General features: G+C 37.7%; 1 protein-coding gene across 1 annotated transcript in view; it reads right to left on the bottom strand.

The window, feature by feature from the left end:
• The window catches only part of KCNH5 (potassium voltage-gated channel subfamily H member 5), a 306,984-nt gene that overhangs the window by 223,635 nt on the left and 63,752 nt on the right, over window positions 1–19,597 (bottom strand). The window contains exon 6 of the mRNA XM_025919324.2: window positions 13,359–13,751. Within this exon, the coding sequence (XP_025775109.1) occupies window positions 13,359–13,751 (393 nt within the window). The remainder of the gene's footprint in view (window positions 1–13,358; window positions 13,752–19,597) is intronic.

The following is a 19,597-nucleotide window of genomic DNA, read 5'->3' as shown; positions in this document are numbered from 1 at the left end:
TGAGTATGGCCATTCACAACTCAGTATAAGCCTGTGTATAAATGTGAATATAACTTAAGATGGCTGATTTTGCCTAACACAATGACCCAAGCACAAACAAATCACAGTGAAAACTAGCATCTTCTGGAAAAATGCACACCAGGCATCTGATTGTAAAGTCCATATTTTTGTCTGCAATGCTGACCAAGTAAGCATTCACGCTCACAAGACTGTCATAAGCCATGCTTGTTCTCATTAGATATCTCAGAGGGATACAGGGAAGAAATCACTGGTTACAAGTAGGGCAGCAACAGGCATCCTCTTCCATAGGATTTGACCTCATAGCAGTCTATGTAGCAGTCCAGAAAACTATGCTTTGTACCCTCTCCCAAGGAGACAACCATCCTGACTTAAAAACTAGAGAACTGACCCTGCGTAACCCCACACTCAGCCTGGAGACTCAGAGCTGAAACCATGTTAACATGACTTTTATGTAATTCCTCTATCTTCCTTAGCATGACTTTATTTTTCCAGGACTCCAGAAAATCAGATGGTTTGATTTTTCACCATAGGAACTTCCCAAAAACCCATTAACTCTTCAACAGAAAGCATAAATAGTTTATGCCCTAAGGTTCTTTGAATTCTTTGCCTCAAAATCCTCATCTTGCTGTCTCCAGCAATCCTGGATTATTATATCTTGATACTTGAACTTTACTCAATCCTGATTCTTGACTTGAAAGATTTAAAGGCTTTAAAGGATGCCAAATATGGTTATCCATACACTTACCCCTGAGTGGATAGGTGAAAGTCAAGTGTGAGTGAACTACCAATCTAATCCTCAATAAATGTTTTCGGGCACTTGAGTGGCTCAGTTGGTTGAGTGTCCATCTCTGGACTTCAGTTCAAGTCATGACTTCATGGCTAATGAGTTCAAGCCCCGCAGCAAGATCCACACTGACAGTGCGGAGCCTGCTTGGGATTCTGTCTCTCTCTCTCTCTCTCTTCCCCTCCCCACTTGTGCTCTCTTTCTGTCTCAAAATAATAAACTTTAAAAAGTGTATATATAGATATACATATACATAGATTTTTTTTTATTGTTATTAGAATCACTAGGTTGTAAAGGCGCTTTCTCACTCAGAGAAGGACTGGGAGGTATATAGGTCTAAAAACTGTAGCTAAGATTTTTTTTAAAGCAGGCTACTAAAAAACCTAAGTCCTGAATACAAGGTAGAATCACCCCACAGGTAATACATGAAAATTTCATCACAGTAAAAGTCTCAAGCTCTTCAGAGGAAAGAAAATTATCAGGATAAAGAGGGGCATTGCATAATGATGAAAAGGTAAATTCTCCAAGATGTAATAAGCCTTAATGTATATGAACATAACAAGAACATCAAAATATGTGAGGCAAAAGCAAGTAGAACTTCTAGGAGAAATAGATAAATCCACTGTTATAGTTGAAGTCTTCAACACCTCTCTGTCATAAATGGTCAGATCTACCAGGCAGAACATCAGTAAAGACATAGTAGAATTCAACAGTACCATGAATCAACTGGATATAATTGACATCAGTCAAACAAAAACAGCAAAGAAAACACATTCTTCTCAAGCTCACATAAAACATTAGCAAGATAGAACATATTCTAGACTAACACACACCTTAACAAATGCAAAAGAATAGAAATCATACAGTATTCACTTTTAGATCACAATGGAATTAAGCTAGAAATCAACAGAAAGATAGAAAATCTCAAAATACTTGAAGACTAAACAACACACTTCTTTTTTTTTTATTTTTTTAATGTTTATTTATTTTTGAGAGAGAGAGAGAGAGAGACAGAGCATGAGTGGAGGAGGAGCAGAGCAAGAGGGAGACACAGAATCCAAAGCAGGGTCCAGGCTCTGAGCTGTCACAGAGCCTGACACGGGGCTTGAACCCACACTGTAAGATCATGACCTGAGCTGAAGTTGGACACTTAACCGACTGAGCCACCCAGGTGCCCCAACAACACACTTCTAAATAAGAAATGGTTAGGGGTGTCTGGGTGGCTCAGTCAGTTAAGTGTCCGACTTTGGCTCAGGTCATGATCTCACCACTTGTGAGTTCAAGCCCCGCATTGGGCTCTGTGCTGACAGTTCAGAGCCTGGAGCCTGCTTTGGATTCTGTGTCTTCCTCTCTCTCTGCCCCTTCCCTGCTCATGCTCTGTCTCTCTCTGTCTCTCAGAAATAAATAAACGTTATTTTTTTTTTAATAAGAAATGGTCACAAATAAATCTCAAGAAAAATTTTAAAAGTTTTTGAACTAAATGAAAATGAAAATGCAACATATCAAAATTTGTGTGGCACAGGAAAGTAGTGCTTAGAGGGAAATTTATAGCTTTGAATGCAAATAATAGAAAAGAAGAAAGATCTAAAATCAATAATCTAAACTTCTACCTTAGTAAACTGAAAAAAAGAAAAGAGAATTAAGTACAAAGTAAACAAAAAGAAAAGACATAATGAAAATTAGAACAAAAAAATCAATGAAATTGAAAATAAGAAATCATAAGGGAAAATCAACAAAACCAAAAGCTTATTCTTTGAAAATATAGATAAAATTATTAAGATTCTAGCCACACTTACTAAGAAGAAAAAACAAAGAGAACACAAATTACTAATATGAGAAATGAAAGAGAGAACATCACTATAGGTATCATAGACATTAAAAGGCTAATAACAACAATAATAAGAGAATACTATGAATAAATCTAGAAGAAAAGGACCAATTCCTTGAAAGACTCAATCTGCCAAAACTCACACAAGAAAAAATAGACTATTTGAAGAGAACTGTGTCTACTAAACAAACTGATTAGACAATAGCCTTCCAAGACAGCACAAGGCCCAGATAAGTTCATGGGTGAATTCTACCAAATATTTCAGAAAGAAATATAACAATTTTATACAGTCTTTTCTGGAAGATAAAACTAGATATGATACTTCCTAACTTATCTTTTGGAATACAGGATTACCATACTGCCAAAATCAGACAAAGACATTATGAGAAAAGAAAACTACATACCAATATTTCTCATGAACATAGATGAAAGAGTCCTCAACAAAATATTATAAATCACATCAAGCAATCTATAAAATAATTACACAATATGACCAAGTAAGATTTTTCTTAAGTATGCACGGCTGGTTCAACACTAAAAAATCAATTAAGGTAAGACATAACATTACAGACTAAACAATAAAAATCGCATGATTACATGAATAGATGCAGAAAAACCATTTAATAAAATATAATAGCAACTCATGATTAAAAAAAGAAAAAGAAACCTCCCAGAAAACAGGGAACAGAACTTCTTCAACTTGATAAAGAATATTTACAAAAAACCTACAGCTAACATTATAGTCACATACATACAAGATGTATATACATGAGGAAAACCACAAAACTTTGATGAAAGAAATCAAAAAAGAACTAAATAAATGGAGTGATATCCCATGTTCATAAACAGGGATACTCAATATTGTCAAGATGTCAGTTCTTCTCAATTAGATCTATAGTTACAACACATTCCCAATCAAAATCCCACCAAGTTATTTTGTGGATATCAATAAGCTGATCCTAAAGTTTGTATGTAGAGGCAAAAATTGTGCAAAATAGCCAACAGAATTAAGAAGAATAAAGTCAGAGGGCAGATGCTACTCAACTTCAACATCTGCTATGAGTCTCTAGTAACCAAGACAGTGTGGTGGAAGTAGAGACAAATAAGTCCATGGGACAAAACAGAGAGGCCAGAAATAGACCCAAATAAATACAGTCAACTGATTCTTCACAAAGGAGAAAAGGCAGTACAATGGAGCAAAGATTCTCTTTTCAACAAATGTTATAACTAGACATCCAAATGCAAAAACAATGAATCTAGACACAGGCCTTAAACCCTTCACAAAAATTCACTCAAAATGGATAATAGACTTAATTTAAAGCGCAAAACTATAAAACTTCTAGAAGATAATATGGGAGAAAATCTAGGTGACCTTGTGTATGGTGGTAATTTTTTAGATACACCAAAGGATGATCCATAAAAGAAATAATTAATAAAATGAACTTCAGTAAAATTAAAACTCTGCTCTGTGAAAGATACTATCAAGAGAATAAGAAGACAAGCCACAGACTGAGAAGAGAAAATATTTGCAAAAGACATATCTGATAAAGGACTATTATATAAAATATACAAAGAAATCTTAAATTTCAACAAGGAGAAAATAAACAATTTGTTTAAAACATGAGCAAAAGATCTGAATAGACACCTAACCAAGGGAGACATTCAGATGGAAAATAAGCATATGAAAAGCTGTTCAACATCTTATGTTATTAGGGAATTACAAATTAAAACAACGAGTTACCACTACACATCTATTAGGATGGCTAAAATCCAAAACACTGACAACACCAAATGCTTGTGAGGATGCGGATCAACAGGAACTGTCATTAATTGCTGATGAAAATGCAAAATGGTACAGCCACTTTGGAAGCTAGTTCAGCAATTTCTTGCAAAATTGAACATAATCTCCCCAGATGATCCAGCAATTGTGCTTCTTGGAATTAACCCAAATGAGTTGATAACTTACTCCTATACAAAAACCTGCACACAAAGTTTGCAGCAGCTTTATTAATAATTGCCAAAACTTGGAAGCAACCAAGATGCCCTTCAATTGCTGAATAGATAATAAACTGGTACATCTACACAATGTAACATTATTGAGCTCCAAAAAGAAATGAGCTACCAGCCACAAAAAGACATGAAGGAACCTTAAATACATATGAAAACCTGAAAGAAGCCAATCTGAAAAGACTATCTACTGTGTGACTCCAACCACATGACATTCTGGAAAATGCAAAACTATATAGACAGTAAAAGGATCAGTGATTGCTAGAGGGAAGGGGAGGAAGGGATAAATAGGCAGAGCACAGAGGATTTTTTTTTTTTAATTTTTTTTTCAATGTTTATTTATTTTTGGGACAGAGAGAGACAGAGCATGAACGGGGGAGGGGCAGAGAGAGAGGGAGACACAGAATCGGAAACAGGCTCCAGGCTCCGAGCCATCAGCCCAGAGCCTGACGCGGGGCTCGAACTCACGGACCGCGAGATCGTGACCTGGCTGAAGTCGGACGCTCAACCAACTGCGCCACCCAGGCGCCCCGAGCACAGAGGATTTTTAAGGCAGTGAAAGTATTCTGTATGATACTGTAATGGTGGATACATGTCATTATATATTTGTCCAAACCCAAAGAACATACAGCTATGGGTTTTGCTAATAGTGTGTCAATGCAGGTTCATCAGTGGTAATAAATGTACTGCTCTGGTGGGGGATGTTAGTAATGGAGAGGCTAAGTGTATGTGGGGGCAACCTCTGCATGGAAAATCTCTGTACCGTCCTCTCAATTTTGCTGTGAATTTAAAACTGCTCTTAAAAATAAAGTCTATTATCATCTGTGCAAACACACTGATAAGAAAAATCAATAAATTCCAAAGTGGACTGGCCAGTGTTTCTAAGGATCTAATTAGATTAAATGTAGGAAAGAAAAAAAAAAAAAAAAAAGATTATGTAATCTCTACCTATACCACTCAAACATTATTGCAAATTATCTGTAGGCTTTAATGAAAAAGTAATGGCAACGAAATTGTATTAAATAGCAATTTCTAACATGCTCTATTTAGTTGAGGGTCTGAAATTCAACAGAAGTGAGAAAAAGAAATCAGAGGCTGAAAAAGTCACCAAAATCTATAAGTAAAATTAGCCTCTTTAATTTCCAATTCTTGTTTTGATGGCTAGATAAGAAACAAAAAATATGCAATGTAAATATGTATGCCAAAACATAATAATGCATGTGACAGATTCATAAGCATAAACTGCAAATAATAATAATAATAATAATAATAATAATAATAATAACAGTGTAGAAATGTTTTTCCATAAGCTTTTCAGAAAATTTAAAATATTTATATACTTCCACTTAGCAGTAGCTGACCGATCCATTTTGCCCCCTGAGACAATACATTAGTGATCTTTTTCCCAATTTCAATGTGTCACGACCTAGTTTATCATGTTTAGCACTTACTAATACCACTCTCTGTCCTGTGTATATCAGGTTTCCTATGTCCACTTACACTATCAAATGGTGTTACCTGCAGCTGCCATATCTTTCCCTAATGCCCTATAATTCATTTCCAGGCCTCCCAGAAATCAGGTTCCGTGGACCACCCAGAGTGGCATTCAAACACACATACAAAAGAGCTTGAAATAAGATAAAAACAGAGAGGGAGGCAAACCTTAAGAGATTCATAAATACAGAAAATAAACTAAGGGTTGCTGGAGGGGAGGTGGGTGGAGAGATGGGTTAAGTGGGTGATGGGCATTAAGGTGGACACTTTTCTTCAGGACAAGCACTAGGTGTCCTATATAAAAGATAAAGCACTGGGTTCTACTCTTGAAGCTGAGGCTATATGGTATGTTAATTAACTTGAATTTAAAGAAAAAAAGAAAAGAAAAAAAGAGCTTGATTCTGGGGCACCTGAGGGCACAGTCTGTTGAGCAACTGACTTCAGCTCAGGTCATGAGCTCCTGAGTTCCCGCCTGCATCCTCAGCTCAGAAATCCTGTCTCCCTCTCTCTCTCTGCCCTTCCCCCGCTCACGCTTTCTCCCTTAAAAAAGAATAATAAAAAAAAAAAGTGCTTGATTCTATTCCTTGGATTCCTCGTTACATTTTTACCCTGGGTTATGGTTTCTAGGAAATCTGCATTACGTCTTCTCAAACAGAACATTTTCCTCTAATGGACGCTGTCTTCCATGCCTCACAACTCTCTTACAGAATCACATATTCAGTTTGTGAATTCCTAGTAAATCAAATTACCTTCAGAGTGCACATCAACTGAAACAATGTTGAAAATAAAGAGTTATTAAGTCCTGCACCCGCATCACATTAAAGGATTAAACTGCTATTTTCAGATTCATACTCTCCTATTCCCAAGCCACCACCAGCTCACTTCATCATAAGTTTTATGTCATTGTACAATTTACTAAAACCTTGCTAATACGTCATTGCTTCAGGTCAGTGAGTCACTGATATGCACGAAGAATAATAAAGGATTACCAAGGAGATGGGCCACATTGTTCCCTATCACAGGTCTTAGAATCAAGCTGAGGGGAAAAAAAATACACAAAGGAAATAATAATATCCTCTCAGATAGGAAAATTCTACAAGTAAAATTCACTCATGTCTCTATTCCCATTTATTCCTTATAACCACCCTGTGGTGTAAGTAATTGGGTATTCCTTCCTTTTTCTTACAGACACAGAAACTGAGAGCCAGAGTAACCATCCCAAAGGCTCACAACAAACATATCCTAAGGAAGGAATAAGACCCCAGGTCCCACAACAAATGGTATGTGTTCATGAGCACATACAAAGCAACAAAAGAAAAATAACTTCAATTACATTAATGTGCACTCATGTACATAAATGAAGATGAAATACGATGAAGATATTCATTAGAGTTGCTTTGGAAAAATTACTTTTTTAAAAAAGGCCCAAAATGGGAGTCACTTGTGCTAAGCCCGCCTGTGTTACAGAACCAAGACTTAACATCAACTTGATTGCAGTTTCAGCCTCTCCCAGGAATGTAATCTTAACCAGTCCATCTGGATTTACCTGGTCAGCACTAATGAAGTAACCTGCCTGATAGACACCTGGCCTTCCCCTAAATGAAGGTGACGTTGCCTGAAATAACCCACTCTTTGCTAATTATGTCTTTGTCTTGCCCCCTTCTGCCTATAAAAGTCTTCTGTGTTGTACAGCTCCTCAGAGCTCCTTTCTATTTGCTAGATGGGAAGTTGCCCAACTCATGAATCATTGAATAAAGCCAGTACGGCCTTTAAAATTTACTCGGCTGAATTTTGCTTTTTAACATAATGTAGGAAGGTTTCCCTGAAGAAGTATGTTCCAGAAAGTTGGATGTCATATAATAGATAATACAGAGTTGATCCACAGGAACTAAACCAGAAAGAAGCCAAAAATGGATAAAATAATGTGATCAAAGAAACTGATGGACATGTGGGTACATCTAAATAAGTATTGAAATTAAATAAGACAACAATTGGGGCACCTGGGTAGCTCAGTCAATTAAGCAACCAATTCTTGGTTTCCACTCGGGTCATGATCTCATGGTTCATGAGTTTGAGTCCTGCATTGGGCTCCACACTGACAATGCGGAGACTGCTTGGGATTCTCTCTCTGCTCCTCACCGGCTCACGATCTCACTCTCTCTCTCTCTCTCTCTCTCACTCTCGCTCGCTCGCTCTTGCTCTCACTCTCTCTCTAAGAAATAAACTTTCAATAAATAAATAAGACTACAATATAATAATTAAAAGGGAAAGTTAAAAAATATAGATGCAAAATACAAGACAATAATAATTTCAAAGATGAGATGAACAAAGGTCCTTGAATTAATTAGGAAAAGAGTAAAGATACTAATAAGCCACATAATGATGCTAGAAATGTTAAGAGTAATCAGGGGCACCTGGGTGGCTCAGTGGGTTGAGCATCCCACATTGGCTCAGATCATAATCTCATGGTTCGTGACTTCAAGCCCCATATTAGGCTGTGTGCTGTCAGTGCAAAGCCTGCATCAGATCCTCTGTCCCCCTTTCCTTCTGCCCCTTCCCCACTCATTCTCTCTCCCTCTCTCTCTCTCCCTTTCTCTCTCTCAAAAATAAACATTTAAAAATAAATAAGTAAAATTTTAAAATATTTTTAAAAAGAAATGTTAAGAGTAATCAATTAACAGAAAAACTTCCAAACTAATGGAAGATATCCAGTAGGTGAGAGAAAAAAATCAATCCAAAAAATAGAAGAAAAAAGGAATAAAAACAGAGAGAAAAGAACAAAGGTATTTTAAAGTAGAGAATAAAATGCTTTACGTAAATAACAATGCAATTAATCTCAAAATATATGCATAGATTAAGCTTGTCAGTTAAGACTCTCAGAATTTACTGCTTCCAATTCTGTGTCTCCCTCTCTGTCTGCCCTCCCCTGCTTGCTCTCTGTCTCTGTCTCTCCCTCTCTCTCTCTCAAAAAAATAATATACATTTTTTAAAAAGCCTCTCAGAATCTATATAAGATAAAGATACAGCTAGAGTTTAATAATCTATAATAATAAAATTTAAAAGATATATCTATATATGCCAATACTAAATGAAAGCTAATTTAGCTTTATTGATATCAAGTTAAATAGATCTTGAACAAAAACAATCATTAAGGACAAAGAAAGTTAGACAATAATGTTGAGGAAATCTCCCAGACAGTGTAGCAAAAATAGAAAGTGTTGGAAAATTGGAAAGAAGAAAAAAAGAAAACTAGAAGGCCAGTCCAATCCATATAATGTCTGAATAAAAGGAATACCAGCAAGAAAAAAGTGAGGAGAAGGGTGGAGAAAATAATTTCAGGAAAAAGAAATTAAGACATAAGACACACTTTTCCAGATTGAAAAGGGCCACCATCAGTGCCCAATAAAACTGATGAAAATGGACCCCACACTAAGGCCTATCATCAGAAAGTTTCAAAACCCAGAGACAAAGAGAGCACACCAAACTTCCAGAAAGAGAGAACAGGTGCCATGTAAAAGGGCCAAAATCCTAGTGGTTACAAGTTTCTTAACAGTTTTTAGAAGATGGACTACAATGACATTATGTCTTTCAAAATTCTGAGGAGAAATTCTCTCTAGCCTAGAATGTTATAAGTAGCCAAATGGTCGATCATGTGGGAGGTGGGAGCAAAAAAATTTGTTTAAGAAAATGATGTTGATAGGGGCACCTGGGTGGCTCAGTCGGTTGAGCTTCTGACTTCGGCTCAGGTCATGATCTCACAGTTTGTGAGTTCGAGCCCCACGTCGGGCTCTGTGCTGACAGCTCAGAGCCTGGAGTTTGCTTGGGATTCTGTATCTCCCTCTCTCACTGTGCCCCTCCCTCATTCATGCTCTGTCTCTCTCTCTCTCTCAAGAATACATAAAACATTAAAAAAAAATTTTTTTAAATGATGTTGATAGAATATTGCTTGCATCGATGTAATGAGAGAACATTTAAACAATTGGCAGAGAGGGGCGCCTGGGTGGCGCAGTCGGTTAAGCATCCGACTTCAGCCAGGTCACGATCTCGCGGTCCCTGAGTTTGAGCCCCGCGTCGGGCTCTGGGCTGATGGCTCAGAGCCTGGAGCCTGTTTCCGATTCTGTGTCTCCCTCTCTCTCTGCCCCTCCCCCGTTCATGCTCTGTCTCTCTCTGTCCCAAAAATAAATAAACATTGAAAAAAAAATTTAAAAAAAAAAATTTAAACAATTGGCAGAGAGCTTAGTGTTTGAATTAGTGATAAGTACATAAAACCAAGCAAACAATAAACCCAGATATTTATTAATGCTCGGGAAAATGTAAAGTGCAGGAAAACAATCATAGCATGTTTAAGGTTCCATACCTGTAGTAATAATGTTGTGAACACCTAATACTTATTGAACCAAAAGGATGATTTACCTGTATTGTGAGAACTAGGTGATGGGAAAAGTGCATGGACATATTAAGAGTAGGGAGAAAATGCCATTTGCGAAGTCAAAGACAAGGCCTCAAACTGAAAAATCAGGGACACCTGGGGGGGGCTCAGTCAGTTAAGCATCTGACTCTTGATCTCAGCTTGGGTCTTGATCTCAGGGTCACAAGTTCAAGCTCCGATACTTTAAAAGACAATTAAAAATTAAAAAAAGAAAAACCAAGAGGTAGGTAGGTAATCTTGTTGTTTGCTGACATGCAAGCAATAATAAAAGAATCTCCTAAACAATGCGAAAGTGGTTGGCTCTAGGGTTGTTTTGTTTTGTTTTGTTTTGTTTTTTCCAAAATGAGGTAATGTCAATCATTCTGCATAGAAGTTTTACCAATTTACCTTCCCCTTGGGCAATATATGAGAATACCCACACGTTCACTTTACTAGTTCACGTCCCCTACAGAGTGCTGCCAAGTCAGGGTTACATGTGCAAGAGTTTTACTGAGATGAATACCTGGGAAAGATAAAGGGAAGAGGGAGGAGGCTTCAGACCACAATGCAGGTCTGACACGTCTGAAGAGGTATTGGGTAGAACAGTCTCAGACCACAGTACAGGTAAATGGGGAGCCCCAGAGCAAATGCTACTCAATAGAGGAGTTCCCCATTGAGCAGGAGTCGACTAACTATACTGTTTACCACCATTCTTAATTATTGGCTAAGAGTAGCCTTGGGGAAATATGGCTTCAGTGTATGAAATGCAACAGATCAGAAAATGCAGCAGCTGTCAGTCAAAAAAAAAAAGTCTTTATTCATACCATTTGTGTCTTTCTGGGTGTAAATACTCCCACTGTGGCCATGGCCAGTTTCAAGCTACTAGTGTGACAGTGTGATAACTCACTGAATGAATGCTGAGTTCGAAAAAGATGCTAACAGTTGTCTTTCCCAAACCAAGAGCTGGTTGCAGGAAGCTATGCATTGTGCTCTGGGTAGCAGGTTTTCATGAAGGAAGATCTGAGCAGTGCACCTTCTTAGCCACCATACTCACCATCCTAGTGTGTTAGCAAAGTTTTTGTTTGGTTTTTGGTTTTTGGTTTTGTTTGGGGTTTTTTTTTTTTTGGTGTTTTCTTTTGTTTTGTGTTTTTTGTGAGAGAGAGAGAGAGAGAGAGAACAATCGCATGTGGGGGAGGGACAAAAGGAGAGAGAGAATCTTAAGCAGGCTCCGAGCTCAGCAGGTAGCCTGATGTGGGGCTTGATCCCATGACCATGAGATCATGACCTGAGCAGAAATCAAGAGTCCAACACTCAACCAACTGAGCCACCCAGGTACTCAAACTAAGCTTTGCTTGTAACAACCTGAAAATGGTATGTCAGTGTATAGTTTTACTTTGCATTTTACTTAATATGCATGAGGCTGAGGATCTCTTGATATATTTATATATTATGTCAAATACATTTATTATTTTGTAACACATTTAATGTATCTTCCCTTTTATGAGCTGAGCCAATCTTTTGATTCTTGTTATTAAAATATTGGTGTCTATGTTCTAAATGACTGAAATCTTAATATATACATTCATATAGTAAGTGAAATATAACTTCTATCATCTCCTTATCATATTTCACATTTTCAAAATAAACTCCTCTCAACCCTTTCCAGAGGGTAAATAGGAAAGAAATAAATGTACCTTTAAAAGCTTGATGTAAATGGAATCTAAAATTATAAAATAATTTACTATCATTGCTCTTTTTTCTGTAATTTTTAAACTAATGTGTATGGCATCAAAACACAATGTCTGCACTTAACTTTCAGGGAAATAGGGTTTTTTTAATAACATTAAAGTTAAGTGAGCATAGAAATTGTATGGAAAAAAGTCACCGAATAGTTTCTATCTACCTCCCAACATACATAGAATAACAACAACAATGTAGTGGAGAATTTTCCATCTGAACAGCTGACAAGGACAGAGTAGAATCTTTAGGGAAATTAAGTTTGTAATATTATCATTATGAACATATTTTAATAATAGATGCATTCTATATTGACTCATTTTTATGTTATTAGTTGAGATTATTGGTTGCATCCTATTAGCTTGATGTAGCAAGTTGAAAATCATCCACTATTAAGTTACAAGTTAGGAAGCTCTGGATAAAGTGGTCTTTTAAGACATTACATATTTTAAGTGTTTGTAATTGTATAGATAACACACTGAATGAGCAGAACCTTGAACTAGACCAGACATCAGAAATCATCCAATATAGTCTCTAGCCACAAATGTGCTTAGACAAAATTTAAAGCAAAGGCTATAAAGAAGAACCCAAAAAGGCAAAAATTTAAGACTTTTCCATAAACTTTTTTTTATATTATCTCAATCAAGCACTGCTACCATATATATCTGGAGAGGAGGAGACAAAAGATCTATGGATGCATAGCGTTTTAAAATGCTACAGTTTTCCAAAGAAAATACATCTGTTTCATATCTTTTAGTCAATTACCTAGTTCATAAACTGTTTTGCCCCAAATGCTACGACTTTTCTTCTGTTCTGCCTCCTCCAACCACAACCTCCACTTTTCAAACCACAATTTCCAACCACAACCACTGTCCCAGTAATTGGTATTATCAACCAGAAAGCAAGAAAAGGAAGCAGATGAAAATTAACATAAAGTAATTGAATATTACAATTTATGGCAAGTAGGGTGAAGGCTGAACATGTGGCTAAAAAGAAGTTTCGATTATCTGTAAACTTTTATCTTAATTTTCTCAAAACATATGAACCACAGTACTCAGAAAAAAAAAAAAGAAACTTACCTCATCCACATTTTCAAAGGCATTGATGATGTCATAAGGTAAACAAGACAACAGATCGATCACAAACCAAGTCTTCAGATAATTCATCCTTATCAGCTTGGGGTCAGAAATGACCTCTCCACCAGGTCCCACAAAAGTCGTGTGAAAATTTAAAACAATGTCAACCAAAAATATAACGTCCACCACACTGTCCAGCACCAGCCAGGCTATGTTGTTCTGCTTCGTTTTGAAGGAAACGTTATAGGGAACCATAATGGCGGTGTAGAAGGTAAGAATTAAAATCACCCAATCCCAAGTAGTTTTAAAAGCACAATAGTGTAAAATAATGTGTGGTGGCGTCTTTGGCGCTTCTTGCTTATACTGAGGAAGGATATCTGATCCCAGCTGAAGAACCTAAAAGAGAGACAATGTGCATATAAATGACTTGGACATCTCTGTACAGTTAGTAATGACTTCAAACTCACCAAAACTCAAACCACAGCATAGTTTTCATGACTCCTGGTTTCCAGACTAATCACTCCCCATAGTTCTGTCTCCCACTTTTGAGTTGTACCAAAGTTTGTTCAAAGGAAGTTAATCTGCTGTTCCACCTGGCTTTCTCTCCAGTGGCCAAATATTGGTTCACAAACTGGCCCCCAAACACCACGGGCAAGAAGAAACCAAAGAAAAAGGCAGACCACACCATATTATTAGGTGGAAGGTTTAATAAGCTAGGGAACATACCTATGAGGCTTGTGGCAGGAAGCCATGAGACTAGTAGATATCTACCACCCACCCACCAGAATCTTAAAAGATTAAGAGATGCCCTGGTCCGGTTACATATATCATCCAAATGGTCCCCAAAACATCCTACTCTTTCAGCGCTATGTCCTTGAAAATGGTTCCCACTATGGGAACGGTGGGTAGAATGTACATTCGAAGGACAGGAATGAGAAGCCTTCAATTGCCTGGGTTCAGCTCAAGAGTCAACCAGCAGTCACATCCTCTTGATGACTTCCTCCAACACCAACATTGATCCACAGCACTGCTGGAATCCACTTCTGAGACTGCATTCTGTACACTCACTTGCAAGCCTGCCTAAAATCACATCTCTAACTGATTATCCAGCACTTATTTGGGTGACTCACTGTTATCCATTCTTCACACATATTTAGCACCTCAGAGAGCATAACTTTGATTCTGATGGCCTCGCTGAACCCCAGGACCACACTGTTGGTGATCTTGCTGTTGAGTGGGACTCAGCAAGGGCCCTAATGATTGGCATAGTGATATCAGGGTTGTAAATATTATAGCCTACTTTTTCCTTTTCTCCCTTCAACCAGGACTTGAAGAACTGTGTTTTCTGCCCAGATGAATGTTCTCTTTAGGGAAAAAAAATGCTAAATACTCAGGTTTGCTTCTCTATACCTTTTTGGACAAGTGGAAAATTTTCACTGCAAGGTTATATGAACCTTGACTTACTCTAAGCAGGTCTAATTAAAGAGGCAAAGACAAAAAGCAGATGACAGAGCAAGAGCAGAAGGCTGGGCAGCACTGGGCAAAAGTAACAAACACTGACTTAGCATTGTTTTGCAGAACATGGAACCTGGAAATTGTGAAAAGGAGTTGAAAGAATAGATCCGAGAGCTCTGCTCCATGCCATCAATGAAGCTAAGGCTGAGTGAACCTATATGTAAGGAGGTTATAAATGTGATTTTCATAAATAGTATTTCCAGCAGCTTTGTCATATTATATATCCAATTGTTCAGTGTCTCCAGGGCTAATGGGGTCCAGTAGGAGTCAAAGGGTTACCATAAAATCATAAGTGCATCAATATTTTTTTTAATGTTTATTTATTTTTGAGACAGAGAGAGACAGAGCATGAACAGGGGAGGGCCAGAGAGAGAGGGAGACACAGAATCTGAAGCAGGCTCCAGGCTCTGAGCTGTCAGCACAGAGCCCGACGCGGGGCTGGAACTCACAGAGCGGGAGATCACGACCTGAGCCGAAGTCAGACGCTTAACCGACTGAGCCAACCAGGCGCCCCTAAATGCATCAATATTTGAATGTAAAAATAGATATAAACAAAAATACCTACTAGCATGTAACTCATAAGCTGCAAAGCAAAGCAAATATACTAGCACTTCTTGAAACTTGAGAGAAATTATCCTGAAAAGTTTCTCTCATGCATAGAACTTACACAACTGAAAACTATGTATATAATACCCATCATTAATATTTTGAAACATAAAAAACATCAATTGTATTCTCTTTAGTTGTGTATTAAAATTATTGTTATTAGTTTGGGGGCTATAAGAACTATTTCTAAAGATTTTTATGTATTTATCCTCATTATCAGTGCCTATCCATATTTGTCCCATAAGGTCTTAAATTACTTGGCAGCAAATTTTCTTACCAGGAATGAAAGCTTCATTTGGGGATAGAGCTTTATATATATAATCATGGTTTCTCTCTCACTTTACAACCAATGGTCTATCCATTCCAACTTCACTGTATTAGACATGAAAACTTTCTTCAAAGTCAATGTTAATATTTTACCATCTATATCTACACAGACCATAGACTGAGCACAAAGAAAGTATACTTAGAAAATAAACTCAGTGCCAGGATGTATTATGACCTTCATGGGCCCTGAGCATTTTTGCTTTCCTGGACCCTTCCTCCAAAAAATATAAAATAAACTAGGAACACCTGGGTGGCTCAGTTGGTTAAGCATCCAACTCTTGATTTCAGGTCAGGTCCTGATCTCACGGTTCATGGGATCAAGTCCTGTGTTGGGCTCTGCACTAACAGCATGGAGGCTACTTAGTATTCTCTCTCTCTCTGCCCATCCCTGCTCTCTCTCTCACTCTCCCTCTCTCTCTCAAAATAAACATTTAAAAATAGATAGATAGATAGATAGATAGATAGATAGATAGATAAAAATTGCATTTTACAACTGCATTGTTGCAAAAAATAAATTAATATTATATATTCAATTTTTTAACCTAAAAGTTTAATTTTTCCTTCTACTGTGAATAGAAATTCAAACATCCCATGGACCCCTAAAAGCACTGTAGCCCCACACACTGTGTTTATAGACAAGCCTGCCCTGCTCAGCACCTCAGCAGAACATGAGATGTCTTCTCTAGAGATGGAATGGGATCACTCCTAAGGTCAGTATTCCCTAAAACTGGTTACAATCTAGAATCATGTGGAGAAATTTTTTAAACTATGGTATACTCTTTCTCAGGCCCATATTTTCAAAACCTTTCTTGGGTGATTATAATGCACAGTCCAAGGTAAAACTCTTGTCTTTTATTTCTTTAGCCATCCAGGACCTAGTTCTTCAGACAGTGACTTGCATATGTAAAAGGATCCAGAAACGCTACAAGAAGACAAGGAGCAGGAGCACGCATGAACAACAAAGGAACACACATGCTTGTGCTTTGATGTCTCTCAGATGCAGAGCACTACTTTCATCTTCACTCTGACGCCGGTGCTTTTATAAAGCAGTGAGTAACAATTCTTCACTTTCATTGCTATTCCACTTGTACTTTCATAAGTGATGAGCCTGAGGTGGAGGGGGTGAAAACACATTTTCCGATGTATTTTTATCCCAATACAGACACATTCTTTCTCTCTGAATATCTGAGAGCATTGACGCTAATAGAATCAGGACCATGGACATGGCATTATTACGGAAGTTTATCTCTCCACCAGTATAAAAGTGAGAAGCTGAAGCCAGTCAGCAGGATATGGGTTCACGTGGACAATCGGGGAACTGCCTACACAGAGACCAGGATCTCTGAAACTGGGAATCGGCTCCAAATGTAGGTGTCCGGATGGAATTGAGATAAAATTTATATTTTTATCTTGGAAATTTATACTTTATCTTGGAAAAAGTGAAAGCCTGAAATTTACCAGCAAATCCATATACTCAGGTTGAACACATTATAAGACTCAGAGTAAAATTTTTGAAATGATATCCTTTTGCTAAATTGATGCTTCTTGTGGGTTAGCCTTTGGATTCAGAGCACATGCAAACAAAATATCTTTTGAGAATCTTGTTATCTCTTCATGTTCTCTGAAATCAAACCTACAACCTGACAGAAAACAATTTTGTGTCTGAGTCAGGTTTGTGAATTAGGGATGGTCAACAAAGAAACTAACAATAATCAAAAGGCAAAGCAAAAAAATAAAAACAAAATAAAATCAGATGGGAAGAAACAGGAATGAAATTTCCTAAAAAATAAAAGTAAAAGAAAATCATGAGCCATTGAGGGGAAGCTTCCCCAGTTGATACAGAAGAAAAAAACCAACGAATGATTCAGGGTGCTAAGGTAAAAAATTTCCTCTCTATGGTCCCTTTCCTCTTGTTCTTTCCCAGTGGTATAACAGAGAAAAGAAAAATTCTGAATAAGATATCATTAAGACCAGAAAGGAATCATAGCTATGAAAGTCAGCAGTCACAGAAACAAGCTCTTCCACTCCAGTTTGTTTTGTAAAAGGAAATGGACAATTAAGGCAGAAAAGAAAGTTGTAAAATCAAGTAGTACTTCATAACAAGAATTATTGACAAAGGAAGTTGTATCTAACAGTCTGCTTTAAGTCTTGTGCTAGTTGAGGGGCGCCTGGGTGGCTCAGCTGGTTAAGCTTCCAACTTCAGCTCAGGTCATGATCTTGCGGTTCGTGAGTTCAAGCCCTGCGTTGGGCTCTGTGCTGACAGCTTAGAGCCTGGAGCCTGCTTCGGATTCTGTGTCTCCCTCTATCTCTCTCTGCCCCTCCCTTGCTCATGCTCTGTCTCTGTCTCTCTCTCTCTCTCTCTCTCTCTCAAAAATAAACACTTAAATTTTTTTTAAAAGAACATTAAATCCTGTACTAATTGCATATTGTCTTTTAAAATATTGCGATTATCATTATTATTAATATTTAGTTGTAATCATGATCTTACCTTGGCTTTTAAAAATGTGTTTGCACATCAAAGTTTTAGTTTCTCCCCAAGATAACAGTGCCATTTAAAGCAGAAAGCCTTCCAAGTCCCCCAGTTAGCTATGGTCCAAGAAAAACTCCAGAACCCTCCAAATTCAAGGAACATACTTTACTTTCTAACACTCTCCAAACCAAATTTAATATCTGCAACCAGTTCAGAAAGATACTCTAGAGTGCTTCAACTCACTTTTCTCCAGCAGAGCAAACTGATGAACATATACATTTAATTTTATCTCTCTCTGCTTTGGTAGGCCACCTCAGAACATTTTCTGAGTGCCCACTAACTGCTCTGCAGAGCTTTGGTAGCTTCATTAACTTTTGGCAACACTGGGAAGACAAGTGATGATTATAGAAGACACGTGAACACCAAAGCTTCTACCTGGAGTTCTGTCCTCAATTCCTTTTCTCTCTGGGTCACTATACTTTCTCTGGGCAACATCATCTCATCCTATGGCACCAAGGTCTGCAACTCAGACCCAGAAATCCCTCCAGAGCCAGACCCATAAATTCCTCTGCCTTTGAGGCATCCCCTCTTGGATTTTTCTGTCAGGCACTTCAAACTTAATATGCCCCAAACTGAACTCATAACCATTGCCCCTAAACCTTCTCTTCCTGTTCTTATATTTGCTATTTTATTAGCCAACAGTACTAGTCAACAAATGTGTTGACTCTAATCTTGGCGTGTCTGCATTCTGCCCACTTCTGCTTCTGGTTTCCTTGCTTAAAGCCATGGTCAACCTAACAGATTTACCATTAAGTCTCTTAACTGGTTTCCCTATCCTCCCATTCAACACAGAGCCACTAGGTCAAGCAGGGGGTCTTAGTCATTTTTGTACAATGGATCCCTTTTGACAATCTGGTGAAATCTATGGATCCCTTCTCAGAATCATGTTTTTAAATTAATACAAGAAAAGCATAGCATCGCAAAGAAAACCGTAGGGACTAATCTCCCTTTGAGAGGTTTCTCTGAAGTACAAATGTGATCATATCTTTTCCCTAACACATGGGACACAAACCACCACTGTTTTACTACACATCACTTTAACCTTTCCTTCCCCTGACCTCACCCACACTGAATTCATACTCAAAGTCATCATACTATCTCACCTCTGTGCCTTTGCACCTGCTGGTCTCCCTGGTAGGAATGACCTGCATCCCTTCTTTACCAATTTCTCATATTTTTCCTTCAAGATTCACTCACCCCAGGTAAGCTTCCCTAGAGCCCCAAGTCTAGGTAAATGCTTTTGCATGTGTGTCATCCTACCTGT

The sequence above is a fragment of the Puma concolor genome, chromosome B3, assembly GCF_028749965.1.
Source record: "Puma concolor isolate L17-30 chromosome B3, mPumCon1.1.hap2, whole genome shotgun sequence".
Lineage (NCBI taxonomy): Eukaryota > Metazoa > Chordata > Mammalia > Carnivora > Felidae > Puma > Puma concolor.
The sequence above is the reverse complement of the archived record's forward strand: the minus strand, read 5'-3'. Positions and strand labels throughout refer to the sequence as shown.